The sequence below is a fragment of the Oryza glaberrima genome, chromosome 3 (assembly GCF_000147395.1).
Source record: "Oryza glaberrima chromosome 3, OglaRS2, whole genome shotgun sequence".
NCBI classification, from domain to species: domain Eukaryota; kingdom Viridiplantae; phylum Streptophyta; class Magnoliopsida; order Poales; family Poaceae; genus Oryza; species Oryza glaberrima.
In genome coordinates, this window is record NC_068328.1 from 17,993,305 (window position 1) to 18,020,686 (window position 27,382).

General features: G+C 49.1%; 2 protein-coding genes across 2 annotated transcripts; one reads left to right on the plus strand and one right to left on the minus strand.

The window, feature by feature from the left end:
• Nucleotides 1-2,178: 2,178 nt before the first annotated feature.
• On the minus strand, nucleotides 2,179-4,325 carry LOC127766471 (protein CONSERVED IN THE GREEN LINEAGE AND DIATOMS 27, chloroplastic). The gene is made up of 7 exons (XM_052291504.1): nucleotides 3,952-4,325; nucleotides 3,612-3,764; nucleotides 3,317-3,394; nucleotides 3,029-3,124; nucleotides 2,849-2,884; nucleotides 2,588-2,745; nucleotides 2,179-2,515 (listed from the first exon to the last, which is right to left on the minus strand). The coding sequence occupies exons 1-7, from the start codon at nucleotides 4,204-4,206 to the stop codon at nucleotides 2,353-2,355; spliced, it is 939 nt and encodes a 312-aa protein (XP_052147464.1). The 5' UTR covers nucleotides 4,207-4,325; the 3' UTR covers nucleotides 2,179-2,352.
• A 2,058-nt stretch (nucleotides 4,326-6,383) lies between these two features.
• LOC127766474 (uncharacterized protein At2g23090-like) lies at nucleotides 6,384-19,480 on the plus strand. The gene is made up of 3 exons (XM_052291506.1): nucleotides 6,384-6,607; nucleotides 6,735-6,775; nucleotides 19,109-19,480. The coding sequence occupies exons 1-3, from the start codon at nucleotides 6,535-6,537 to the stop codon at nucleotides 19,226-19,228; spliced, it is 234 nt and encodes a 77-aa protein (XP_052147466.1). The 5' UTR covers nucleotides 6,384-6,534; the 3' UTR covers nucleotides 19,229-19,480.
• The last annotated feature ends 7,902 nt before the right edge of the window (nucleotides 19,481-27,382 follow it).

Genomic DNA, 27,382 nt, shown 5'->3' on the forward strand with positions numbered 1-27,382 from the left:
TAAATGCGCCTAGCAGCACCCCTGTCTCCGCCCACTCGGCCACCACGTGGTGGCTGAGCGAGGGCCTCGGGGTGACACAACCCCTCAGGCCCGAGGAGTACGACAGGACACCCCGAGCCCCCTAGGGAGACACGGGCGCCCCTTGGCTATTCATCGCCCGCGCGTACGATCCCCCGACGGGGGGTCCGGGCCGCGCGGCCACGTGGCTGGGGAAAAGGACCCTTCCCCCTCAGCATGGATACCCCCGGGCCCATATCACCGACACTTCTGATGATGTAGATGAAGATTAAGTGTTTCATGCAAAACGAGGTGGTAATAACGTGTGATTAATTGAGTTTTAATTATTACAAACTTGAAATGGGATTAATCTGATATTTTAGAACAACTTCCATATAGAAAGTTTTCGCACGAAACGCACCGTTTATCAGTTTGAAAAGCGTGGCACGAAAATCCAAAACTTTATCCACCCCTTGCAGTGGAAACACGAAGTTACTTGCCCAGTTTTGAATCCAAAAGCGTGCATGTCTTTGCCGACACAGAACCTCCTGAGCGCTCTGACAACTTGAACATTGCACCCTCGCCACACTCAGGGGCGGATCCAACGTGGGTGCAGGGGGGACTCGAGTCCCCCTACACCCACAAGACACATGGATACCCTCTGGAGCATCCCTTTATTTTTTTCACCATAAATGATAAATAAAGGTCCCTAAATGGTTAGAGGTTAAAGAAACTGTGTAATTGAGCCCCCCCTAAATTTTTGTTCCTGGATCCGCCCCTTGCCACACTTGTTCTTTGGAACCGATTGCTAGCTGTGCCGAGAGATACGCTGTTGTTGATTTGTTGGACTCTATTGGCTTAGGAACCCAACGAGGTAACATATCTGTGAAGTCCGTTTCCACGCCACCTTCCGTCTCACAGTTTTCATGACACCTCCCGTCTCACTGAGTCCCGTTCGATGCAGACTCCGAGTTTGAGACCATAGGTCTGGCGCCCATCAGAAACCCCACATACGAGCCCTGCAACCAACGTGCCTTCTTGGTTCTCCCCCAAACGCTGCCAACAGCACCGTGAGTATCGCCTAGCAATCCTTCCTTGCCTCTATCCGCTCTACTCTGTGTTGGCTGCCCTTGCCTACTCGCCACGCACCCATCCTGTGCGCATAAGATAGCACCCCATGCTATCGTCCATGCCTCCGCCCGCACTGGCACCGCAGTCGCAGCCTTTGTGTTCATCGTCCACGACCCCGTCGTCCTGGCTCTGCACGTCCGCCGCGCCGCGCCACGCTCGTTGGCTTCGCCCTTCCGTCACTGGCCTCCCTGCCACCACGGATCCGCGATCGTCATGTGCGTCGGGCATGCCATCCCTAGCGCTACCCCTCCGATCTCTCCAAACGCCTTCAGCCACGTCTGGCCCCGTCTTCTGGCCACGTTCCACCATTGCCGGTCTGATCGTGAGCGAGGTCATCGCCTCCGCGACGTCCTCGTTGTCGCCATCGATCTCGTCGCCACAACTGACGATCTCCTGTTGATGCGTGATCCCCACTTTGTGTTTCCTCCTCTGAACGTCTTCTTAATCCAATGTTGAAACCTTCTACTCTAATATCACTTGTTATAAAAGTTAGCGGATATTGCGGAACGATGGTTAACCTTCTCGATCGTTTCAGTCATTGATCACCTAAGGTATGCCAGATGACGACACAGGAAGACACGATTTTTCAGGTCGGTCGAGAGTTAGCCTTCACTATTGCTGTTCTTTGCACGGTGAACGAGGGAGAAAGAGAGAGATGGGCAAGAAAATCGGCATTGCTGTTATTAGTGATAAAATTTCTCGAGGTTTATTATAAAGAGAGACAATATTGAGCATTCAATTAAAAACGAAAATACCTTATTTTAATTCAAACCTATTTTAATAGACATGTTTTTGGAACAAATTACTACTAATACGCATGCTCACGCATTCGCTTCCTTATAACACACAACCACGCTGATTTTAGATGTTGCACGACTTTTTTTCCCAAATGTCGCATATTATTTCTAGTGATATTGCAGATCTTAACTGTAAATATCTCACGTATAATTCGTTCAATGAAACAAGCTAGCATCCTAACTAAAATTAGTAATGTTTCAGCAAATTAGTAATGTTTCAGCTTTTTTTTTCTCTTTTTTGCAAATGTTGCGTCGATCAAGCATCCAATAAATTAAGCATTTATCTATCTGTCCCATTAACGCAACCAATGGTCACAAAATTTCGTTCCGATTACACAGTTGCGGAGGCTTCGCATACCAATCTGCATATATCAGGATTCAGGACACACTGCACACCGTATCCGTTGGGTAATACAGAAGTATTTTGTCAGTTGAGCAGGTCGTCCCACTTGCAGTACTGCCCGCCGGCGAGCGCCCGGTAGTAGCGGTCCCTGCAGTAGACCGGCCGTCCGTCGGCGGCCTCCGCGGCGGCAGCGGCGAGGTCGTCGTCTTGCCTCACCTCCACGGGCAGACGCAGCAGCTCCTCCCTTCTGCATGCGCAGGTCGTAGGTGAGAAAATGGGCGCAGCAAACGATCGATAAGTGAAATGCGCGGGAAGGCACCTGAGACTGGGCTTGGAGGAGGCAGCGGATGGTGGTGCGTTCACGGAGTGCAGGAAGTCCTCGACGGGGGCTGCGAACGCGAACAGCGACACCGCGCCGACCAGCAGAGCGCCGGTGCCCACCAGCGTCTGCTTCAGCAGGTTAATCACCGGCTTTACCTGAAGAATTCAACATTAGATATCAATTACAGCTTATGTAGTTTTTACTGTTGGCGAGGCATTCCCAGATCACGCTGAACAACAACTAGACGATTGCTAGTACCTTGTAAGATCCCAAGAGCCTGTCACGAGCCAATACCTGAAAAATTTATAAAAAGAGAAAGGGATGTGCTAATGTGAACATTGCAGTTGCAGGTTTTCATGAAGGTACAGATAAAGAATGCAGAGGGTCCATATTTTCTAAACAAATCCAATCCTTGCTTAATTTCCTTTAGTAATTTACCTCTGGTGGCTTGACCCACATTTGGCCGTCGTACCATCCGGTTTCTTCGTACGGCACAACCGCCGACAACAGCCTATCACCAACGTAGCTCCAACCCTGTTACGTTATCAGCACTGATCAGAAAACTAATTAATCCTTCTGGAATGTTTGTTCAAATTTCTTGACCATTTCCTGCTTTCGTTTCATTTTTAAGCTGATGCGAGGTAACCTGGGATATGTACTATTTGTCAATTAGTTAGGCATCAAGTTAACGTTCCAGGATTCTCTTAAAGCGTTTGCCGAGCTTACCAGATAAATCCGGAGAACGACCAAAGAGACGAGGAGCAGAGTTCCAATCCCAGCTGCTAGCACGAATTTGAGTGGATCCTGCAGGACGAAACTTCCAAGTTACTAGTATTAATTGTAAGGACAGATACACGGTCACAGTATCATCTTGACTCAAATGATCTCATTTTGGTAGGATGTTCTATTTTCTGTTACAACTGTGTTCTATTCTTGCAGTCAAAAAAAAAAAGGAGGGGGAGGGGAGGGGGTTCTATTCTGAAGGTGAAAGTACATATCTGAAGATGATGAGTTGGCATACCTTTCCTGGACTGAAACTTGCAGCTGCAATGGGCGCGGCGAGCACCGTGAAGGTGATCAGCCACAGGCTGCCTAGGCGCAGGAAGAATGACCCCGGGCTCAGCTCTGCCCACGAGTAGAGTACGCTATCCTTGAGGGCGGAGTACTCGTTCACCTGCACAACCATCACCGGATTAACAGGTCAATCTACTAATTAATCCACTGCTCATCCTTATAGGTTGTAATCCTTAATCGATTGCTGATATATAGTGAAGTAGGTACTATGCTCAGCAATCTACTGAATCGATTGCAAAAGCACAGTACTATGTTATCCCGTTAACTGAATACAAGTGAAGTAGTACCGGTCTTTGCTCGAAAGGGACTTGGATCTCCAGCCCGGGGTCCCAGCTCGGAACGCCGCCGGCGAAGCCGCTACGGCTGCCTTCCGGCTCCTCCTTGAGCGCCATCGTCACCGTCACGGCGCTCCTCGCCGCCCTCCGCCTCGCCGTCGTCGTCGACGCGCCCGTGCGACCGACGAGCTGGGGTGCGTCATGGCTGCGCGGTCGCCCAAGGAGCGCCGCCGGATGGACGGCGACGGCCTTCAGCCGGAGCAGCATGGACACGATCGATCGATCGAACGACAAAACCGCGAGAACTCCCTACCGGCCGGTGGCCCGGTGTGTATATGTGTATTACTACCGGTCACGTACGTGTTATCCTGCACGGTTTACCGGTGGGGGCGGCAGCTCGTCTCGTAGCCTCATAGGCGCCTTGCATCTTTTACGTGGCGCTGGTGGCACCGTGGCACACGGGCGACGGATTTGTGTGGCTGTGGACTGTGGCAAGCGGGGGCGTGGCACATTGCCGGCTCGGTCGATGGCGCGCATGTGGCAAAGCCAAATATAGTTACTACCGGTTACTGCGCCAGCCAGCCTCCAGGTAAATATCTCGGGCTCTCGGCTGCGTGGGTTATGGCGCGCAAGCGTTCAAGTGTCGAGTGTATGGAAGAAAAACGAAATTCTGAATTGCTTTTAATGTTAGATTAGAATGAAGCTTTGGTAGATTGCTTACACTTAAATTTGGCACGTAGATTTAAATTAAAGAAATTGTCAAGATTTAGAAAAATCACGGGTTTTCTGCACAGGGCCGGTCTGACCGCCGTTTGTTGGCCGGTCAGACCGTTGCTCGAGGGTCGGTCTGACCGGCGGCATTTGACCGGTCAAGTGGTTGGCGACTCTACAATCATCGTAAGGCGTTTAGGTGTCCGGTCGTGCTTGTCTACTTATCAAAAAGAAGTTGCCAATACGATTTTTGATAACTCCGCTGGGGACATCTTCATCAACATTATGACCAAGCTGGAGATAGATCCTACCAATATCCTCCCCATCTCATTGGAGTATTTGTACGAGGAGCAACGACGGGTGATTGAACAACATCTAAAGGCGACACAAGAGGCACTTTTGGCGGGATGCTTCATCAATACTCGTCAAGGAGTTGTTGGTAAGCCCGGTTCTACACCAAAAGTCACCGTCATGAGGTAAGCGGTGATGATATTATTCTTCCTATTCAAAAGCTTGTAGCAAGTTCCGTAGATAAAATCGTTAATGCTACTTTTAACAATAAGCTTGAGCATACTATGACTTCTTATTTTGATAAGAGGATTGCATCGTTTATGAATTCCAAATTCGGTTCTCATGCGATCAATTTGCCGTCTACTTCTGTTGCGAGTACTAGCCAAGCTCCTATTCATCACATATTAGCAAAATCAATGGGCGACCATGCAACATGCCGGGAGTGAAGATTCTAGCGCTGCGGCCGATCTGCCCGGACATCATGCATATCCGACCGCCTAGTTGCACGGTCTGACCAGTGGCTCTCTCGCCGGTCAGACCACACCTCTGATGACCGGTCAGATTGGGCCTTGGGCCGGTCAGACCGGTGGAATTGTTCCTGTCCATGAGGTAGATCCAACCACTAATAATTCTATTGAAATTTCTTAGGATTGCCTTAACCAAAAAAAAAAGGATGGTTCTCAATATGAGGTTTTACCTCTTGGAAATATTCATCTGTGTCAATCTCTCTTCTAACTCCTACTATTTTTTATGCTTCATCTAAAAGATCATTCATGCAATTTTTATTTTTTTCTATCCATAGGATTTTAGGTGATATGGCACTTAAATCGTACGTTTTTCCTATCATTGTATATAAAAGTCTTGCGTTATAAAGGTGCCCTAATATTTAATTTTGCATTAATTTGATCAAAGCAGTTGGTTGTGAAATTTAATTTGCTCTTTGACCCTCATCGTCTTCACTGTACAAAATCAGTTGCTGCCAAAATTTGAATAATTTTAAAACCTAATTTTAAAGTATTTTTCTCAAATTTTATCTTTTAACATTGGTATTTAAATCCCTACAAACATATATATAAAAATTTTACTCATAAATTATTTTTTTAATACGTCATACCGCGTATTTTCAGCAATTTTTGATAAAAAAGATGGGGCCCTTCTTTTTCATTAAAGAGCAGTGTATGCTCCTACTTTATCTTTTTCGCAGGGAGTAAGATAGGCCTTGTTTAAACTTTTTCTTAAAACTTTAAATTTTCAACACATCAAAACTTTTCTACACATATAAACTTTTAACTTTTTCATCATATCGTTTCAATTTCAACTAAACTTCTAATTTTGGCTTGAAAAACACACCCATGGACGGCCCAGATCCTTTCCGGGGCAAATCGACAACCTCGAAAACAAGGCATCCGCACCCGCATTAAAAACGCTATTTCTTTCACTCCGCGTCCCCCACCTTTAGAGGTCTGCCATCCCCCAATCCTCCCAAGGCCGTGAACCACAAACCGACGAGCACAGCGGGCGCGAGGGCGGCCGGCGCCGGGCGGAGCACACGCCTCTTTCACACCATCATCGCCAGCGCCGGATCCATCCACGATGGGCGGCGGCAACGGGCAGAAGTCCAGGATGGCCCGCGAGCGCAACATGGAGAAGGCCAAGGGCGCCAAGGGTTCGCTCTCCCCCCCCCTCCTCTCCCTCGCTCGATCTCTCCCTGTTGCTGTTCTTTCTTGCCATGCCTGTTCTTCCTGGAAGGCGTTGATTTTGATGGATCTGTGGTTCCTTCTGTGCTTGTGCAGGGAGCCAGCTTGAGACCAACAAGAAGGCCATGAACATCCAGGTATGCCCTCCAGATCCGTTCTCTTTGATCTATGTGTATAGTCTTCCTGATTCACTCTACTTAGGTTGGGTCATGCTAGTTTCTTGGCTTGATGGATGCATGTTGTTTTAACTTCAATTGGTTCCTTCCCTCCATGTAGGATGAATGTGCGTATGATTGTTTGGCTATTTAAGATGCCTTTTCTTTTCCTTTTGTAGTAGCAAGATAAATACGAGTATAACTTTACTTTGTCCGATCTACATTCTTTAGTTGTCAGTTCTAATCTTCAATTGGCATGTAAAAATTGGATGAACTGTAAAGTATGTTGACAACGAACACCCTTGAATGTGACTTGGTGAAACAGGTTGCCTTCGCCATTCTAGTAGTTTACAACTGACTGTGTCACTAGTAACTTATTGACGCATCACACTATCTTCGTGTTAGTATTGACATTAGCTTCAACATACCTAAAAAGAAGCTTCAGCGGGTTTCTGTTTTCCTGCTGAAGCGTGTAGTTCATTATCCTTGTCGGTAACTGCTTGTTGGAGACTTGGGAGTGCGTAAGTGAGCTTTTTCCTACTCCTACTAGATATGTATAATTGAATTAAACTAATCCCACTGAATTAATCTAGAAAATTTGTTTAGCATCAGTTGCGTGTTATGGCAAGCTAGTTCTGGTTTACTGTTTAAGATGTTGTTTTGCCCCTTTTGCTACAAGATAGAGATAACCTTACTTTGTTCAGTCTACATTCCTTGGTTGTCAGGTTTTAGTTTTTGATTGGCATATAAAAATCTGATGAACTGTGTTGGCGGATGGCATGAGGCCCTTCGACCAAATTTGCCGAAACCCGTGGCGAAGGCTATGAACCAAGGATGATGCGAGGCGAAGGGTCGCGTGAGTACCTGCCGAAGAAGGACGACTTCGCCATAGCCAGTTCGCCCTGGCATCCAGCGAAGAAGGACGGCTTCGCCATGTCCAGTTCGCCCTGGCATCCAGCTCGAAGAAAGACGGCTTCGCCATTCCAATTCGCCCCCGCAAGGGCCGAAGAAGCCTTTTCAGCCCATCAAGCTTAGGGGCTATAGGGCCGGCGGTCGCCTGACGGCCCATCAAGGGCCCATAAGTCCTCTTGACATTATGTAACCCTGTAAACGTCCCTTTCATAAGGGCAACCATGTAAATTCCCCCGTATAACCTAAATCCTAGTAGTAAGAACCTGTAATGGGGCTATAAATAGTCCCCTAGGGCCATGTAATGGGGGGATCCCAAGAAAAATTCAAAATTTAATACACTTCGTTTCTTTCCCAACCACTGTTGAGTAACCACGTCTTTCGACGTATGCAGTTGTCGTTTCGACAACAGCTGGCGCCGACCGTGGGGACCTCCGAGCGAAACCACTGAGAGCGAATGCCACCGAAGAAGGTCGCGAAGGAGAATGTTACAAGGCGAAAGGAAAGCGACACCGGAGTGGGCATGGCCGCCGAAGGAGCGGAGCCTTCGGCGTCGGTCGCCGAGGTTGGAGGGGCACCGTCCGCTTCGGCGCCGGCACCGTCCGCTTCGGCGCCGACACCATCACTGCTGCCTTCGGCCCGTGCCACCTCTGAGCAGGCGCCGAGTGTGAATGACGTGGCGAAGGCGACCGCAGTGGCGAGGGCACTTCAGACCAGGGCGGAGATCCTTTCGACAAGTCAGCTGCTGGTCCCCCAAGCTGCTCCGTCACAGCCAGCAGCGGCCCAAGCTGCGCTCCCTGCCATGCAAGTCCAAGTCAACTCTGACCCTGAAACACAAGCCGAAGCCGATATGGAGGCCATGCGGCAAAACATGGCACGACTCCAAGACATGCTTTGCCAAATGCAAGAACAACAACAAGCGTACGAAGCAGCAAGGCGATCCAAGGTTGCTTCGGCACCGATCCTCCAGTATTCGGCAGGTTTTGTCCCACCTCAAGTCTATCCGCAAGTGCAGCCCAAGCCCGTTCCGCCGCAAGTCTTGCAGGCACCAATGTACTTCGTCGGACAGCCGACAGTGGCAGCAGTGCCCCAAGCCACGACCCAAGTACAGCCTCAGCCACTTGGCCAGCTGTCGCAAGCCGTAGCAGAAGGGGCTTCGGCTCTGCAGGCACAATTCCAAGCTTTCCTCTAGCAAATCAATCAGCCCCACAACATTTCGAATACAGCTCCCTCAACTCGTCCAGAGGGGAATTCAAGTCAAGGTGCGCTCAGTTGGTTGCTGCCGAACCAGCCGAATCTGGGGACTTCGCCGTGGAGTCAGGTACCTCAGTGTGACTTTACCAATACCGCTCAGGCGCAAACCGTTCGGCCGCAAGCACCAACACCAGGCTTCGGAACAAGCCAAGCACCAACCCAGGTCGCCATGACGTGGTCGCAGCCAGTTTTCGACCCATCCATGGTGGCTCAGCAAGCATCACCAGTCGGAGCCGGGCAGCCGAATGCCATGGCTCAAAATCATGCGCAAGCCGTAATTTCACCTTTCGCCACGCCGTACCCACAGCAAGGCACCGTAGGCAGAGCGGGAGGCGAAAAGGGTCTGCCGCTGAGTGGCGGAATCAAGAACTGCCCAATTCCGCCCCAAGTTCAAATTCTCTCCCGTCCCATGCTACTCGGGCGAAACTGACTCGAAGGAGTTCCTATCCATCTACGAGTCCGCGATTGAAGCGGCTCATGGTGACGAAAATACCAAGGCAAAGGTAATTCATCTCGCTCTTGACGGCATTGCCCGTTCTTGGCATTTCAATTTGCCAGCCAATAGCATTTACTCATGGGAGCAATTGCGCGATGTTTTTGTTCTTAACTTTCGAGGCACTTACGAGGAGCCGAAGACGCAGCAACATCTGCTCGGCATTCGCCAAAGGCCGGGAGAGTCGATAAGAGAATACATGCGTCGCTTCTCGCAAGCCCGGTGCCAAGTTGAAGACATAACCGAGGCATCAGTCATAAATGCTGCTTCGGCTGGTCTGCTCGAAGGCGAACTCACAAGGAAAATCGCCAACAAGGAACCACAAACACTCTAGCACTTGCTTCGCATCATTGACGGTTTCGCAAGGGGCGAAGAGATTCCAAGCGACGGCAAGCCATACAAGCTGAGTACGATAAAGCTTCTATTGTCGTTGCTCAAGCTCAAGCACAAGTTCAAGTTGCCGAACCACCTCCCCTCGCGGTTCGCCAGCCTCAAACGGCGATCCAAGGACAGCCGCCAAGGCAAGGTTAAGCTCCTATGACCTGGAGAAAGTTCAGAACCGACCGCGCGGGCAAGGCTGTGATGGCCGTCGAAGAAGTGCAAGCCCTCCGCAAGGAGTTCGACGCCCAACAAGCGAGCAACCATCAACAGCCGGTTCGTAAAAAGGTCCGAAAAGACCTTTACTGTGCCTTCCACGGACGCTCTTCGCATACCACAGAGCAATGCCGAAACATCAGGCAACGTGGCAACGCGCAAGATACTAGATCACAGCAAGCAGCAACTATAGAAGCACCTCGCAAAGCAGCCCAAGAACAAACACCCCCGGTCGAACAACGTCAAGACGCGCAGCGAAGGGTAATCCAAGTGATTACGAGGGCTGACCCGCCAGGCCAATTATCCAAAAGGCAGAAAAAGATGTAGATCCGAGCGGTCCACAGCATCACTTCGGCGGGTGAGAGGGCGCCATAGTATGTGAACCAGCTGATCTCTTTCGGGCCGGAAGACGCCGAAGGAGTCATGTTCCCGCATCAAGATCCGCTGGTAATCTCAGCTGAGATAGCCGGCTTTGAAGTCCGGCGAATCCTGGTCGATGGAGGGAGTTCGGCCGACATTATCTTCGCCGAAGCATATGCTAAGATGGGGTTGCCAACCCAAGCTCTTACACCAGCACCAGCGTCGATCTGGGGGTTCGGCGGAGAGGCAGTTCAAGTTCTTGGCCAAGCACTTTTGCTGATAGCTTTCGGCTCGGGAGAAAACAGACGCGAAGAGCTAGTACTGTTCGACGTTGTTGACATCCCGTACAACTACAATGCCATCCTCGGCCGTGCGACCCTGAACAAGTTCGAAGCCATTTCCCACCACAACTATCTCAAGCTCAAGATGCCCGGCCCAGCGGGAGTGATAGTGGTCAAGGGGCTTCAGTCTTCGGCCGCGTCAAAAGGCGATCTAGCCATAATCAACAGGGCTGTGCACAATGTCGAAGCCGAATTGCACAGCCGGCCGAAACACGTGCCAAAGCCAACCCCGCATGACAAAATAGTAAAAGTGCAGATTGACCATGCCAACCCCGCAAAGCTCGTATCACTGGGGGACGGCATGGGCGAACAAGAAGCTGAGGGCATCCTAGCGGTGCTCAAAAAGAACATTGATATTTTCGCCTGGAGCCCCGATGAAGTGGGGGGTGTTTCGGCAGACCTCATCATGCATCACCTGGCAGTCAAGCCGGATGCCAAGCCAAGAAAGCAGAAGTTGCGTAAGATGTCCGCCGATCGTCAATATGCAGCAAAAGCCGAAGTCCAAAAACTACTCAGGGCTGGGGTTATTCAAGAGATTGACCACCCAGAGTGGCTGGCGAACCCAGTACTGGTGCGGAAGTCAAACGGCAAATGGCGCATGTGTGTAGATTTCACGGACCTGAACAAAGCATGTCCAAAGGACGATTTCCCTTTGCCGCGGATCGATTAGCTCGTGGATTCAACAGCTGGCTGCGAACTCATGAGTTTCCTGGACGCATATTCCGGCTATCACCAGATCCATATGAATCCGCCTGACATCCCGAAGACAGCCTTCATCACCCCGTTCGGCACTTTCTGTCACCTCAGGATGCCTTTTGGCCTAAGGAATGCCGGAGCAACCTTCGCCAGACTGGTATACAAGGTCCTTTGCAACTAGCTGGGGCGAAATGTAGAAGCTTATGTCGACGATATTGTCGTGAAAAGCCGTAGGGCTTTCGATCATGTGTCCGACCTGCAGGAGACCTTCGACAACTTGCGTGCAGCGGGCATAAAACTGAATCCTGAGAAGTGTGTCTTCGGCGTTCGTGCGGGCAAATTGCTGGGTTTCCTAGTTTCCGAAAGAGGCATAGAGGCGAACCCCGAGACAATCGATGCCATTCAGCAAATGAAGCCCCCGTCAAGTGTACATGAAGTACAAAAGCTTGTAGGCCGAATTGCGGCACTTAGCCGTTTCCTCTCAAAAGTGGCCGAAAGAGGTCTGCCATTCTTCAAGACCCTCCGGGGCGCGGGAAAGTTCAGTTGGACACCAGAATGCCAAGTAGCATTCGCCGAGTTAAAGTAATACTTGCAGAGCCCACCAGCCCTCGTAAGCCCAACACCAGGAAGTGAACTGCTGCTATACTTAGCAGCTTTGCCGGTGGCGGTCAGTGCTGCTCTCGTCCAAGAAACAGAGTCCGGCCAGAAATCGGTTTATTTTGTCTCCGAAGCACTGCAAGGGGCGAAGACAAGATACATCGAAATGGAAAAGCTCGCTTACGCCCTGGTGATGGCTTCGCGCAAGCTCAAGCACTACTTCCAGGCCCACAAGGTAATAGTGCCTTCGCTGTACCCCTTGGGCGAAATCCTCTGAGGCAAGGAAATCTCAGGTAGGCTTAGCAAATGGGCGGCAGAGCTATCCCCGTTCGACTTGCATTTTGTTGCGCGCACGGCTGTCAAGTCTCAAGTACTAGCTGACTTCGTAGCCGAATGGACACCTGTGTTCGCTTCCGAACCCGAGCCTGTCGAACAACCCTGGGTGATGTGCTCCGACGGTTCGTGGTCGCACAACGGGGCAGGCATTGCGGCAATACTCACTTCGCCGAATGGCGTACCAGTCCGGTACGCCGCAAGACTGCAGGTTAATACAACCAACAACGCAGCAGAGTACGAAGCCATTCTTCTGGGCCTAAGGAAGGCGAAAGCACTGGGAGTTCGGCGCTTGCTAATCCGAACCGATTCTAAGTTGGTGGCAGGCCAAGTTGACAAAACCTTTGAGGCAAAAGAAGAAGGAATGAAAAAATATTTGGAGGCTGTCAGAACCATGGAAAAGTACTTCATCGGCATAACAGCTGAACACTTGCCTAGGGGCTAGAACGAGGAAGCAGACGCCTTGGCAAAATCTGCTGCTTGTGGCGGACCGCATTTGCCTGGCATATTTTTTGAAGTACTGCACACACCAAGTTTGCCTGTGGACAGTTTGACAGTCTTGGCAATCGACCAAGTGAAACTGGGCGAAGACCCAAATGACTGGCGAACCCCGTTTGTTAAATATCTTGAAGCTGGTTGGCTTCCGGACGACGAAGCAGAAGCAAAGCGCTTGCAAATCAGAGCCACAAAGTATAAGTTGGTCTCAGGCCAACTTTATCGCTCCGGGACGCTTCAACCTCTACTCCGTTGCATCTCTTTCGCCGAAGGTGCGGAAATGGCGAGGAAAATACACCAGGGGCTATGTGGCGCGCACCAAGCTGCAAGAACGGTGGCCTCCAAGGTATTTAGACAAGGGGTTTACTGGCCAACTGTGTTGAAAGTCTGTGCTAAGCAAATTAAAAAGTGCGAAAGCTGCCAACGTCATGGCCGAAGCCAATCTGCGCCCCATTATAACTTGCAACCCATTGCGCCAATTTGGCCCTTCGCCAGGTGGGGGCTAGACATCATTGGCCCGTTCCCGGTAGCGCGAAACGGGTACAAGTTCGTAATTGTGGCCATAGAGTATTTCTCTCGGTGGATCGAAGCCGAACCCCTTGGGGCAATCACTTCGGCAGCAGTACAGAAGTTTGTTTGGAAAAACATTATTTGCCGGTTTGGAGTGCCGAAAGAGTTCATTACTGACAACGGCAAGCAGTTTGACTCTGATAAGTTCAGAGAAATGTGCGAATGGCTTAACCTGGAAATCAGGTTCGCGTCGGTCGCGCACCCGCAGTCAAATGGGGCGGCCGAACGTACAAATGGCAAGATTCTAGAAGCACTAAAGAAAAGACTCGAGGAGGCAGCGAAAGGCAAATGGCCAGAGGAATTGCTATCGGTTCTCTGGGCTCTTCGGACGACCCCCACAAGACCAACCAAGTTTAGCCCGTTTATGTTTCTTTATGGCGATGAGGCAATGACCCCAGCAGAGCTTGGGGCTAACTCACCAAGGGTGATGTTCTCTGGGGGCGAAGAGGGCCGCGAAGTATCGCTCGAACTCTTGGAAGGGGTAAGAGTCGAAGCGCTCGAGCACATGCACAAGTACGCCACAAGCACTTCGGCAACTTACAACAAAAAAGTTTGACCGACGGAGCTGATGCCTGGTCATCTCGTCCTAAGGAAGAAGGCGAACCCAATAGCGGTTGGCAAGCTTGAATCAAAGTGGGAAGGACCGTGCCTCATCAAACACAAGTCTAGGACGGGATCCTTTCGCCTAGCGACACTCGAAGGCGAGGAGTTCGACCATTCCTGGAACGCCGCCTCTCTCAAGCGCTTCTATGTCTAGAATGGGTGGCACCCAAATCGCCAACTTGTAAAAATGTACATACCGTTATGTAAGCCCTTCGGCACTATGTAAGCCTTTCGGCAAGAAAAAAAAGAAAGAGAAAAAAGAGAAAAAAAACTAGATGTAGGGCTATTATCCACCATGGAGGCCCGAACCAGTATAAAATCTCTGTGTCCTCCGCCTTCTTTTTATTTTTTGTGTGATTGATAATTTGTGGAAAAACCCCAAGGCAAATGCTTGATCAGCGAAAAAGGCCAGGGGGGGCGAAACGAATCGGCTGAAGCATCGCTCGCCGAACGTTGAAACCGCAACAGCTTGTCTCGGAAAATAACTAGCCGAACGACGTTACGCTCGATCAACATAAAAGCAAAAGCGTTTCTTTCAACACAGAACGCTACAGATCGAAAACGAACGACGAAAAGCTGAAAAGTCAGTACACCTATTTCGCTAATATACGCAAAGGGGCCGGCATGTTCCGACCTAACAAAAGCACAAAATGTGACGATGCGAAAAATAGCGAAAAGGAAATAAAACACATTTTTATTAACTTCGAAAGAATAGAAGGTTCACACGATACAATTCACCTTACAAGTAAATTACATCTTCGCCCCCATAATCACTATCCCTCCCTAAGGAAGGGTCAGGCGAACTAGGTTCGTCATCACTACTAATATCGTACACAACCTTAAGAGGAGTAGGGGGCGAAACACAGACTAAACTATAACGATGCTGAAAGATCGTTTCCTGACGTTTAGTCTTCTGATGGTTTCGCCAAAAGCGAGCCATATCCTCCAAATGTCTTGAATGAACAAGATCGTAATCTTCTAAGGTTCGCCCGGGGTGCGCCCGCAGCCAATCGGCAACCTTGAAAACCTTATAGCTGCGACCGTTTATCTCCATTTCGCGATAAATAGGACGAAATGGACATCGTACCTTTGGCAGACCCTTCAACGCCACAAATTTCTTGTTTTGACTTCGCCAGCTCCCGAAAGGAGGCCGAATGCACGACTTTCAGCGAACCCCCTGGTAGACAGTGCAGAAAAAAGCAACACACAGCTTACATAGTAGGAATAGGCGGAAGAAGGGGGAGGTATGGCATAATGCGAAATGAGCGAAATAATAAAATGTCAAAGACTTGGACCGACAGTAAGTGGCGAAAAGTAGGTCTGTTATACATATTTTAAAAAATGCCCAACGGCCACCTGTTTCGGTTACAACAAAAGGGTTAGCGGCAGATTGCCGAATATACAACGGTTCGCCACATCTAGCGAACACCAAAAGAAAACTATGAAAATCTAAGAGAAGGGCGGAGGGCCTCACACCTCTGGGTGGTCCTGGGCATCGCCTCCACCTCCTCCGGCCGCCGCGCCTTCCTCTTCACAAAGGTCCGCCGCCTCTGCTTTTGCCAGCTGCTCCAAAAGGCGCGCCTTAGCGGCGCAGCGGCCGTCCTTCTGCCAGAATTGTTTTCGCCATGCACGAAGTGCGGGCGAAATGTCATGCACGTTGATTTCCCAATCCCCCTTCGCGTACTTGGGGAACTCGGCGATGTGCTTGCAGCCGAACTGCTGCAGGAGGCCCATGGTAAAGGCCGCTGACACGCGCGCACAGCAGTCGCCGTATGCGGTGGCGCAGTCCGAAACCGAACCACCAGCCTGTTGGGTCCATTCGGAGAAGTCGAAGGCTGAGGCACCTTCGGAGGGGACACCCCGCACTTTTGCGCCCATATCAGTAAGGGCGAGGCGAAGCGTTTGGCACGCTGTCCGCGCGAACTCGGTGGTTTTCACCATCTCCCACGAAAACCGCCGCGACTCCTCCGCAACGCTTGCTTCGGCCTTGCGAACCTCCTGCCGAAGAGCCTCCATCTTCGGCTCGGTGAGGTTGTAATAATCTATGAGCACGGCGGAGTGGGCCTTCTCTTTCTCCAGTTCGGCCTTTAAGCGATCGACTTCGGCCCTAGCTTCCTTCCCTTTCTCCAGTTCCGATTGGAGCCGCTTGTTTTCGGCCTTCGCCTCCTTAAGGGTGTTGGCAAGGGCCTCCATCTCCAAATTTTTGCGGCCTAATTCATCATCCTTGACCCGAAGACGGCTTTTGAACCCGTCAAGGCGGGCTCGCACGGTTCACTCCGTCGAACAGTGAGCCGCGAGGATCTGGGTGCAAAATAGGAGCGGCGAAGAGAACAAGTGTCAGTTGTAAAAAAAAAGAGAGGGAGAGTAAAAATAAAAAAAAAAGGGGGGAAAAACATACCCGAACATCCAGGCTTTTTATAGCAGAGCACCCCTCATCGAACTCATTCAGTTCGGTGAACAAGCTCGGGGCACTGGCGGGCAATACAAGATTGCTTACCCCCTCCACAAAAGGAAGGAGGTCCGCCCGCGTCTCGAAATCGCCAGGGGCGAAGCGGGGTAACGAGAGCGAATATTTCGAAGCGGACGTCTCAACGACCGCTCTCTTTCCCTTCGCATCAATCAGCGGCGATGCAACCGGCTGACGTGGAGGACTGCCGAATACTTTCGCCGCGGCCGTCACGATTTTTTCTGCAGAGGCCGAAGCCCCAGCGGCGGTACTACCGCCTGCTCCAGCGGCGCCAAGTGGAGGAACGGGGGCGGCCGAAAGATCCAAGCTGCGGCCAGCGGGCGAAGTCGGAGTCCCGTCAGAGGACTCATCGTCGCTAAAAACGCGAGCGACATCGACGAATACTTTCTTCTTAGCCACCTTTTTGACAGGACCTCCCTTCGCCGCTGTGCCCGAAGAGAATGCAACCAGGTCCTTCGCCCCGTCTAAGTCTTTCTGGCGAAGGGGGGAGCTATTCGACTCCACCCCGGTCTTGTTACGGCCAGGACTTGGAGTGGGGGTATAGCCGGGAGTCTCAGCGCGGCCCTCGACCGCCTCGCCCGTGGCCTTCTCGACCACGATCTCCACCTCCTCTTCTTCCCCCACTCCTCTTCGCCGTCATGTTCTTCGGCATCCTCCTCGTCATTAGCATCAGAGTCCGACGAAGCAGGAGCCCTACGCTTCCTAGGGGCAAACGTTAAAGTTCACGCTCCCGAACACCGTCTTCTTCGTTCCAGCCGGAGTAACCAGCGTCTTCGAGTTCACGGCGGCAAAGAATATGGCGCCGAAGAGGGTAGCGCTGGGTTCGAACCCGGAAGTCCGACATGCCCAGTCGAAGACCGAGATCCGAACCAGCCCGACGGGCTCAACTGTGGGAGTTCCACCTGGAAGAGGCGAAGGATCTCCGGCAACAGCACGTTGCATGGAAACCGTAGCCCAGCCTTGAAAAAGACAGCAAAAACCACCGTCCGATTCTCTGCAGGTTTCGGCACCACGGCTTTCCCTGGGCGAAAGCCTGCCCCTCAACCAATGACCCAGAGCTGACCAGCTTCGCCAGCTCCTTGTCGTCCATAAGAGAGACCCCCAAAAAGGAGGTGTTGTCGTCGACCCGGCCAGGGTCCGGTCCGACCGCCTGAACAGGGTTTGGTTTGCGAGGGGCCATGGCGAAAGGTGTGTGGGCGGTGGCGGAACAAGAGGGTAGGCAAAGCACCTACGAGTTCAAGAGACGCAGCGAAAGGAAGTAACGGGAGAGGAGAGCGCACGCAGTAAAAATGGCGAGTGCGGCGGTGAAAAAGAAAGGGGTGGGAATATATAGCCCACCGGGCCGACGTTTCGCCTACCCGCCAATCATAAGGCGCCACGTAGCGCAAGGGTAGGTGTAACGGTAAAATCGCATCATCCAAACGGCACAGTAAAAGGCCCAATACTGTTCCCTTCCGGCCCGGTACAAATAAGAATATTTTATTTGCAGGAACAGTGTAGGTTTCGGCAGGAGCATCGGTCGAAAGGGGGCGCCACATACCATACCACATGGTTTGCACAGTCTCGGCCGAAGCTCCACTCTCACCCTTGCCCGTGAGGGGCTCGGATGGCATGAGGCCCTTCGACTAAATTTGCCGAAACCCGTGGCGAAGGCTATGAACCAAGGATGATGCGAGGCGAAGGGTTGCGTGAGTACCTGCCGAAGAAGGACGACTTCGCCATAGCCAGTTCGCCCTGGCATCCAGCTCGAAGAAGAACGGCTTCGCCATGTCCAGTTCGCCCTGGCATCCAGCTCGAAGAAGGACGGCTTCGCCATGTCCAGTTCGCCCTGGCATCCAGCTTGAAGGACGGCTTCGCCATGTCCAGTTCGCCCCCGCAAGGGCCGAAGAAGCCTTTTCGGCCCATCAAGCTTAGGGGCTATAGGGCCGGCGGTCGCCTGATGGCCCATCAAGGGCCCATAAGTCCTCTTGACATTATGTAACCCTGTAAACGTCCCTTTCATAAGGGCAACCATGTAAATTCCCCCGTATAACCTAAACCCTAGTAGTAAGAACCTGTAATGGGGCTATAAATAGTCCCCTAGGGCCATGTAATGGGGGGATCCCAAGAAAAATTCAAAATTTAATACACTTCGTTTCTTTCCCAACCACTGTTGAGTAACCACGTCTTTCGACGTACGCGGTTGTCGTTTCTACAACAAACTGTAAAGTATTTTGACAAATAACACTGTTCATAATTCTTGATCTGTGGAATTTGCTTTGGGGGGCTATGCAGATCATGCACACTTGGCATTGAATGTGACTCGATGAAATGGGTCGCCTGTGTGGCTCAAGTGGTTTACAGTTATTTAGGCCTTCAGTAACTCATTTTGATGCATCATGCCTTCTGTGTGTTAGTACTATGAGCTTGAATGTGTATTGGTTTTCCTTCTGAAGTGTAGTTGCTTATGGCCCTAGTCAATTACCTTGTTGATTACTGCTTGTTGGAATTTGTGAATTCATAGTTGAGCTTTCGAAACATAATAGCTATGTGCAGATGAATGAGTTGCATGTTGTTGCAAGCTGGTTCTAGTTTACTGATTGTTTTGATGGTCATGATTGCAGTGCAAGGTGTGTATGCAAACATTCATGTGCACCACATCTGAAGTGAAATGCCGGGAGCATGCAGAAGCTAAGCATCCAAAGACAGATGTGTACCAGTGCTTCCCCCATCTCAAGAAATGAAAGATTGTACCAGCAAGCTGTATCATGGTCATGGAATCCAGAAAAATTTGAAAGTTAATGTTTGGGTCAGTTGCCATTAGTCCTGAGGTTTCTCTCTTCTGATGGAGCTCCTTACATGTTGTTTGCTACCGTCTGATCATGCGTCCTGTCCTATGTTACTCTACATAAGAAAGTGATGTGGTTTCCAACTAAGATATTGTCTGCTGTTAAACCAGATTGATTGTCTACCTGATCATGAGAATTCTGTGCCAATTTGCGTGAGCATGTGCCTGACTTGAGTGAATTCATTTTGCATTTTATGTATTTTTACTCCCATGGTGTTCTCCCTTTACTTGAGAAGGGCATATTGTTTCTTTAGGGGTTAAGGCGAGAAATGGCTTGATGAACCCTTCAGTTATTCCTGTTCAGCCGTTTAGTTTCTGTCTCCTTGGTAGAACGAGAGGTTCATTCACAGCAATATTTCCTTTTGACTTAGGGAGCAGGTTTTTTCAGTAACTTTGAACTTAGTTTCTTGCTCTCATTTCACGCATATTCTCATTTAACATTCACTGCTTAATGACGCGTTTTGCTCATACACCAATTTGCGACCTGTTGCAATTAATTTGTACATTTTTTTTCTGCAAGCCGCCTTTTTTTTTTTTTTTGAGAAACTGCAAGCTGTCTCTTGGAAATACATGCTTATTCCTTATGCTTATTTAGTTCGGGAGATTTTTTCACGGTCCTTATGCTTATTTAGTTAGGGAGATTTTTTCACGGTCCTTCAGGTTTCTCGGTACCTGCAATCTAGGCAATCCGATCCATTCCATCCAACGGTTAGGAGAAATTGGTACATGGTAGTAAGCACGCTTTACTTAAATAACGTGTTTCATACGAAAACTTTCATATTATAATAATTAATATTTAATTAATTATATAATAGCTTTCTTGTTTTACATTCGCTCACTTAATCTTCATTTTCATGAGTTTAAAACACCACCTATCTCTCTTTCTCCTCTCACTTTCTTTTCTTTTTCCTTTCTTTTCTTTTTCCTCCATCGGATGGCAGTGCCCTTGCCGGCAGCCTCGCCAGCGGAGTAGGATGCTGGAGCGGTGGGAGGGGCCGGAAACCGAAGAGTAAATTGGATTCCTTCCCAGTGTGCTGCTCCTTCCATCCATGTATCACGACGCTGGTGAAGATTTGAGCGGTTGATTTCATGGTTGGCTCTCGTACGATTGTCAACGATTTTCATGGCTAGCAGCGTCTTCTTCCATGCCGGCACCATGATCTACATCCCGCCTCCCTTGGCCAATTCAGTATTGCCCATTTGCCCCCGTCGTTGATCCATCGGAAATAAAGGGCAGGGGAATGTGGTCACAATAGGCGGTGGCAACGGCTTTCCATGTTCTCTTGTTTGGTTCGCCATCAACTCCAAATCCCCCAAATACGACACAACCCGCTATGCCTTCTGCGCCACCACGTTCACCTTGCCGTGCACCGGCGCCGGCGCCGCCACCTCCATCTCCGCGCTCATCCGGAGCCACCACATCCACCTTGTCGAGCACCCAACTTTACCGCCATCCCTAGCATTCGACACCTCCGTTTCCCTTGCACCTGACACCATTTGAGGGGATGATAACGACACTATTCAACTGCAACCACTGCCGTAGAAGGGGATGAATTCGACAGACAGGAGCATCGTGGGCGAGCTTAGCATGCCAAGCGTTGCTTCGTTCCCTATCCTACCCCCGATACATGAACGGCCGGATTTAGATCGGTGGTATAGGTACCTCAAGATAAATAATGCTGGATCAGAGCTATGCTCTTTGTTTGGGTATGGCGAACGAGTAAATGAGTAGCTAGCGTGCAGCTGGTGAATGTGGTGTCTGATGATTCAATTGTACATGATTACTCAGATGTTAACTGACGAAGAATGCCTTGTTGACCTACGAGTGGGGTAAGCTGGTGCGTCCTCTCGAGTCTTCTTTCCCCTTCCCCTTTCTACAGTAGCCGCCCCTTCCTCCAGCTCTCCAGCTCCTCTTCCTCCTCGATTCTGGCGGCTTGCCACCGGCGAGGGTTGGAGGAGAGGTCCGTCCACCTCCCCCTACTAGTATTGTGTGGTTAGGTCTGTTATTAGGTCGTCAGGTTCTTCCTGTTGTTAGGGTTTGTCTCTAGTTTGTGCTTTTGCCGGCGAGCTCCATGGGTATCGGAGTGGTCGGAGGCGGTGATATGATGATTGGTGGCGGTGGAGGTGCGAGATCCAAAGATCTAGGGGCAAATTGTCGGTTGGAGCTGGCTCCTGGTGGCGGCGTCGACAGCAGCGTCGCTGTCTTTGGCCGGGAGGTCGCTGCCCTGTCCCTTGAGTCGACTGCGGTGGCTTCTCGTGTCCTTCGCTGGCCCCTCCTCCTCGACTTCTTCCTCTAGTTCCCCTTCATCAGTCTCACCTGCGCTGGCTGTTGCTGTTGTTGACCTCGTCGATGATGGCCCTGGTGCTAGGTGCCCTTGTGGAGGAGGCCATGTTTGGAGTTCTGGAGACGGCAGTGGATGGGTTTATGCTCTTGCCGGACTCTTGTAGACTCTTGATGCAATTTCATCTTCCCCAGCCAACTTCGTCGTCTCAGCAAGACAGGAGGATCTTTGCAGCCACTACAACTCTTGCATGATGAAGGTTGATTGGTCTTTGGTTCTGGCTTCTCTTTTTTGCCTGATTAGTAGAAAACATGCTGAGTTTGTCATTCGGGTTGAGCTCGGACCACCTGCGCGATTTCGGTCGACAGGGTTATTGTTAGAGTTCCTTAGATTCAATGACGAGCTTCGTGGAGATCCTTTGCTGAGTCCGGTGAAGCTCACACCAATATCTACGGCTCAGCATCACACCTCTGTCCTGTGCCGTTTCCGTGGAGGCAACCAATGAGGATTACCGGTTTGTCAAGCGGTGTGCACGTCTTATGAGGCTCTAGGAAGCAGTCGCCGCGGTATTGCCACAACTCCCTGTCGATTTGCTCCTTTTCTGCTGCTCAGTCCCATTAGGAAGTCTACTTCTTTAGTCCACAGTTAACCTCCCTTTTCAAAAGGGTGGCTCTTTGCTTTAATTTGTTATCTTCTGGCAATGTAATGGGATTTATCCCCTAACCTATGTTCTTGCTTTTAATATATATGTGTTTCAAATAAAAAAAGACCTACGAGTGTACAGCTTGAAATGAAGATATATTTAGCTTATTTGCATTAGGCAAAAGAAGTGCTAATTTCTTTGCATGTATGATCTTTTTGCAGTTGTGAAACGACATTGCTGGGTCAAATCGTCAGCTATAAAAAAGTTGGGTTAGGTTAACCAAATATGCTTGATTGATACTACCTCCGTCCTAAAATAAATGCAGCCATAGATATTGATTTGACCATCCGTCTTATTTAAAAAATTTATGAAAAATATTAAAAAATTAGTCACACATAAAGTACTATTCATATTTTATCATCTAATAACAATAAAAGTAGTAATCATAAAATTTTTTTAATTAAGACGAACGGTCAAATATTGAACATGAACGGTGCTAAAACTATATTTATTTTGGGACAAAGAGAGTATATAGCATCTAGCACCAGGGGGAGTTAGATACTGGTGCGTTCAGAATTCCAACCTTTTCCAAATTGTACAAAAGAGGATGTATCCTTTCTATAGTTGCTGTAACTTTCACAAAACTAGAATTACACATATTGCTACACTGGCAGATCGTGCATGCATTATTAGCCAAAGGGCAATATCCAGTGGCAAATGTGAACTATTGTACCAACTTTGGATAGGTGTAATCTTAGGCCCATTTGAATCACGGGAAATTAAAGAAAAAAATAGAGGAATGAAAAAAACATATGATTTTGACAAATGCAAGTATAAAATAGAGAATTGTAAAACACAGAAAAAATTAATTACAGGAATGACCGTTTGATTGGGCCGCAGAAGAGATGAAGACTTCAAGGATTTTTTTCCCATGAGGTTCTACCTCATATTAAATTTGTTTCGAAACTTGCATAGAATGAGGCATTTCATAGGGATTTCATGGGATTTCGTAAGATTTATTCCTTTGATCCAAAGGACTATGTAGAAAAAGTTTCTATAGGAATTAAATTCTCTAAAATTTATATGAATTTTCTTTGAATCAAATGGGGCTTATATATAGAGACATACGTGACACTGTTCTTCGTCCGAGAGGAAAATCTATGTAACACACTAGCGGTGACGGTAACAAATTTGTTGCCCCATCACGTTTCTTCACAGTTTATATAAATTAGCCCAATATATTTTTAGTATTAGGAAATAGTCAAATATTAATATTTTTTAATAACAATATTTTATCTATGTTATATTATAATATATTTCCTTCGTTTCACAATTTAACTCATTCTAGCATTTCCTACGTTTATATTAATGTTAATGAATCTAGACATATATATCTATTTAGATTCATTAATATCAATATGAATATGGAAAATGCTAGAATAACTTACATTGTGAAACGGAAGAGTATTTTTTATCCATATCGTATGTTCATTTAGCTAGCAGCTGTAATATTCGCATACTTAACTTTTTTTTTTTCTCGTTGTCCCAGTTCATTGAATTTGCTTGCGATATGTATACATATGATGATATGAATGACTTGCAACTCAGTTGCGGTAGAATAGAATAATCTTACGTCTATGAGGAAATTAAGCATAAAGCCGTTCATCGTGTGATGAATGAGAATACAAAATGGCCAAGGCCCGCCCAAGGATGAAAAGATCTACCAGAAATATTATGCGGTTCTAAGAGCATGTACAATCGGTGTCCCTGGGTCGTTCCTCCGATTCACGCCGTTCAGCTCCGTTGCTTTTTGACCCGGCATCGTCGCCCAGCAAGGGAGCACGGCACATCGCAAGTGGACGCGGCTCTCTCCGCGCCTCGCCTACTTTTTCGTGGGGAGTTGAAGCTAAGCGTCGTGTTGAGCGCGTGGGGAGCTCGTGGCCAAGGCGCCCAAAGCTACCCCGGAATTTCCCCTTGTACCCTCGCCCTAGCGCTTCGAAACCCCGACAGCCAGCAAACGTCGGCTCCTCGTCCTCATCCGCCGCGCCGCCACTGCCGGCGCAAATCCTAATCACCATTAGCGATGGGAGAGAGAGGGAAAGGGAGAGGGAGAGAGAGAGAGAGGGAGAGGGAGAGGCGAACGACGGCGGCGAGAGGGAGAGAAGAAGGCAATGGCGCCATCACTGTCAAAGGCGAGTGCCCCCCTGTCTCCTCGATGCAGCGCGGTCATCGCCGCTCCATCCCGATCCGGCCGCGGGGGAGGGGGGGCAGATCTGCCCACGATAGCATCGGTTTTGCCACCTCCGACCGGCGACCGCGAGGCGGAGGAGGCCGGGGAGGACGGCGACAACATGATGCGACGGGCAGCGACGGGAGAAAGGGAGAGAGTGTCGTCAGTGCGGAGACGGACGGCGGTGGGCGGGAGCGGGGACGAGAGAGAGGGAGGGAGGCGGCTGTTGACGCGAAAAACACACACTGGCAATTTTTGCTGTTAACAGCGGCCCTCCCCGTCGTCCTCGCAGCCGCCGACAACGGGAGAGAGAAGTGAGCGGCGGTAGCGGCGGCAAGAGGAAGAGAGAGAGGTGAAGAAAAAGAGAAAAGGAGGGGCGGTGACGAAAAAAAGAGAGATTAGGTGTGGGGGGGAGAGATAGAGAGAGATTAGGGGTAGGATAGTAAAAATATATGCATGGGGCTTTGTGGGCTAGGACACCCGTTGTGGGCTGAGTATCTCTCTACCTAGTTGGTTTATATTTTAAAGAGCCCACCTAGTTGTGTCCTTCATTAGGAGACGAGACGGGTGTCCCATAGAGCGGTTTCAGTTAGTAAAGACACTCTAGGACTGGCTTACATTGTACATGCCCTAAGGACATCTACAATCAAAGCCACACATAGAGTGCCCTCAATAATCGAGGGTACTCTTAGGAGTACTCATCTCCCATTGGAGGCTACACTTAGGTGGGCTTTTCAAAATTTGAAGCAATTGGGTGAAGGTACTCAAACCCACAATAGATGTCCCAACCCAAAAAGCCGATAGTGGCTATTTTCCTATGCTACCCCTCTCTTCTCCCTCTCTCTTCTCTTTTTCTTTGCGCCGGCCTCTTTTTCTTCGCCGTCCCTCGTCCTCCACACTCACGCATCGTCGCCGCCTGACTCCCTCTCTCCTCACGCGCCGCCATTGGTCGCCTCACTCTCTCCCCCTCTCTCTCCCATCGCTAGTAGCTGCGAAGGCGATGAGGAGGGCCGTCACAGATATGTTCATCGGCGAGCAGTCAACGGCGAGAGTGGCGCGCGGATTTGTTCGTTGCCGTCGCGGATCTGTCATCGCCACCGGTCGCTTCTCTCTCCTCTCTCTCTCTCTCTCTTCGCCGCTCTCTTCCGCTCCCTCGGCGGCGAGCACAATGTCCGGCGAGGCCAGGGCAGCGGCAGCTCCTTCGCCTCTCGCCATCGCTAGCCAAAGGCGGTAGATCCGGTGTTGTCGTGGGTGGATCTAGCCCTGTGCGGCCAGATCATGATGGAGCGGCGTCGGCCGCACCACATCGAGGAGATGGTGGCAGTGACGGGCGCGGCACCGGCGGAGGAGGCATCGGTACTCGGGGGGCGGTGGCGGCGGCGGCTATTTCTTATTGGCCGAGAGGTGGAAAGGGGAAATCTAGAGGTGAGAGGGGTGTCCACGAGCCACACCCCTAGCCACCACGCGCCCAACGTGGATCCCGGCGAAGTGGCTCAGCCAAAAGTGGCCGAGGGACGCGTCTTTCAACCGAGGGTCGCGTTTACTCGCAGGGGGACAGCGCGGCCTAAAAAGCAATGGAGCCAGACGGCCGTGAGTGAGGGTACGCCCAGGGGCTACCCATTGCTCATGCTCTAACATATGCATGCCTTCAGAGAACTGACTGTTCACTACTCAGTTCAGCTAGCCGGGATTCCAAAGAAAGACAAATTAAGCAAAAAAAAATTATAGTTCTAAAAAAACAAACAATTATGATTTTTTCTGGACTACACGTTTCTCAAACTGCTAAATAATATGTTGTTCTAAAAAAATTATAAAAAAAGTGCTTCAAAAATTATATTAATTGATTATACACTATTTACTTTATCTTACGTATCTTCATAATCTCCTATTTTCCCTGCTCACACACACACACACACTCTTAATAAATATTGTTTGATGATCTTCCCAATTAAGCCGATCATCAACATCTCATAAGCATGCGTGTAGGATGGTCATGACAAACAACACGATTGTTACTACAACAACCAAGTAACCGTAAGTTCGTGTTCAATTGTGTGCCTGTCGGGGTACTCCGTACAAAAATTTTGAACCACACTTGATTTCTTTCGATAATGGAAATAAGCCTTCCCACTACTACAAAACACATTTTTTCTGGAGACTAAACCATATTTTTCCTGGCGGCCAAACATTCCGCAAGCAATTAAAGGTTCAGTGAAAATCAATGATATTCGTTAGCGGCATCCGACCATTAGTGAAAATCGATTTCCATAATTTCATTTTGATTTTTAGGTGGGAAAGTAAAAATAAAAAAAATATTTTGATTTTTACCGTGCATCTATAACACAACTATAAATCCTAATTGACAATTTTTACACTTTTTCGGATTAAATTCACAAGTATGCGATTTTTTTGAAGGATTCGAATACAAGATTCTCTCCACACAGACACACATGTGTTACATTATCATCTCACAATGAAGCACTTGTTGTCTATGTCTATATATTCAGAATGTTATTGTTTTGATTTCCATTGTTCAAAATTAAAATACTTATTTGCCTCTCTAAATGACTTCCAAATAAAATAAGTCATGATAGAAAGTTATAGATCTCATAGAGCTCTAAGAGTTTGACACATGTCATTTGTCCATTGGAGGTTATTTGAATCATATATCTGAAATTTTGTAAAACAGATCTTGAATCTTGTAAGGAATATTTTGAACCCTAAATAATCTTAAATGGAAAAGTTTTCACTAAAATGTTGTAGATCTCATTGAGATATAGTACAAGTTTGGTATAAGTTTTATTTTCATCCAACTTTTTATGGAAAAGTTAGATACGAATACATATTTTTGTAAAATTGATTTTCACTAACAAACGTCTTAAGCGCCCGCTAGTG

Bases quoted from the DNA above. Each gene is read 5' to 3' on its own strand.
- LOC127766471 (XM_052291504.1), bottom strand. From the start codon at position 4,206: ATGCTGCTCCGGCTGAAGGCCGTCGCCGTCCATCCGGCGGCGCTCCTT. The intron at 3,765-3,951 runs GTACTACTTCAC...ATGGTTGTGCAG, and splicing joins TCCCTTTCGAGCAAAGACCG to GTGAACGAGTACTCCGCCCT. The intron at 2,516-2,587 runs GTGCCTTCCCGC...CTGCGCATGCAG, and splicing joins TCCTCCAAGCCCAGTCTCAG to AAGGGAGGAGCTGCTGCGTC.
- LOC127766474 (XM_052291506.1), top strand. From the start codon at position 6,535: ATGGGCGGCGGCAACGGGCAGAAGTCCAGGATGGCCCGCGAGCGCAAC. The intron at 6,608-6,734 runs GTTCGCTCTCCC...GTGCTTGTGCAG, and splicing joins GAAGGCCAAGGGCGCCAAGG to GGAGCCAGCTTGAGACCAAC. The intron at 6,776-19,108 runs GTATGCCCTCCA...TCATGATTGCAG, and splicing joins AGAAGGCCATGAACATCCAG to TGCAAGGTGTGTATGCAAAC.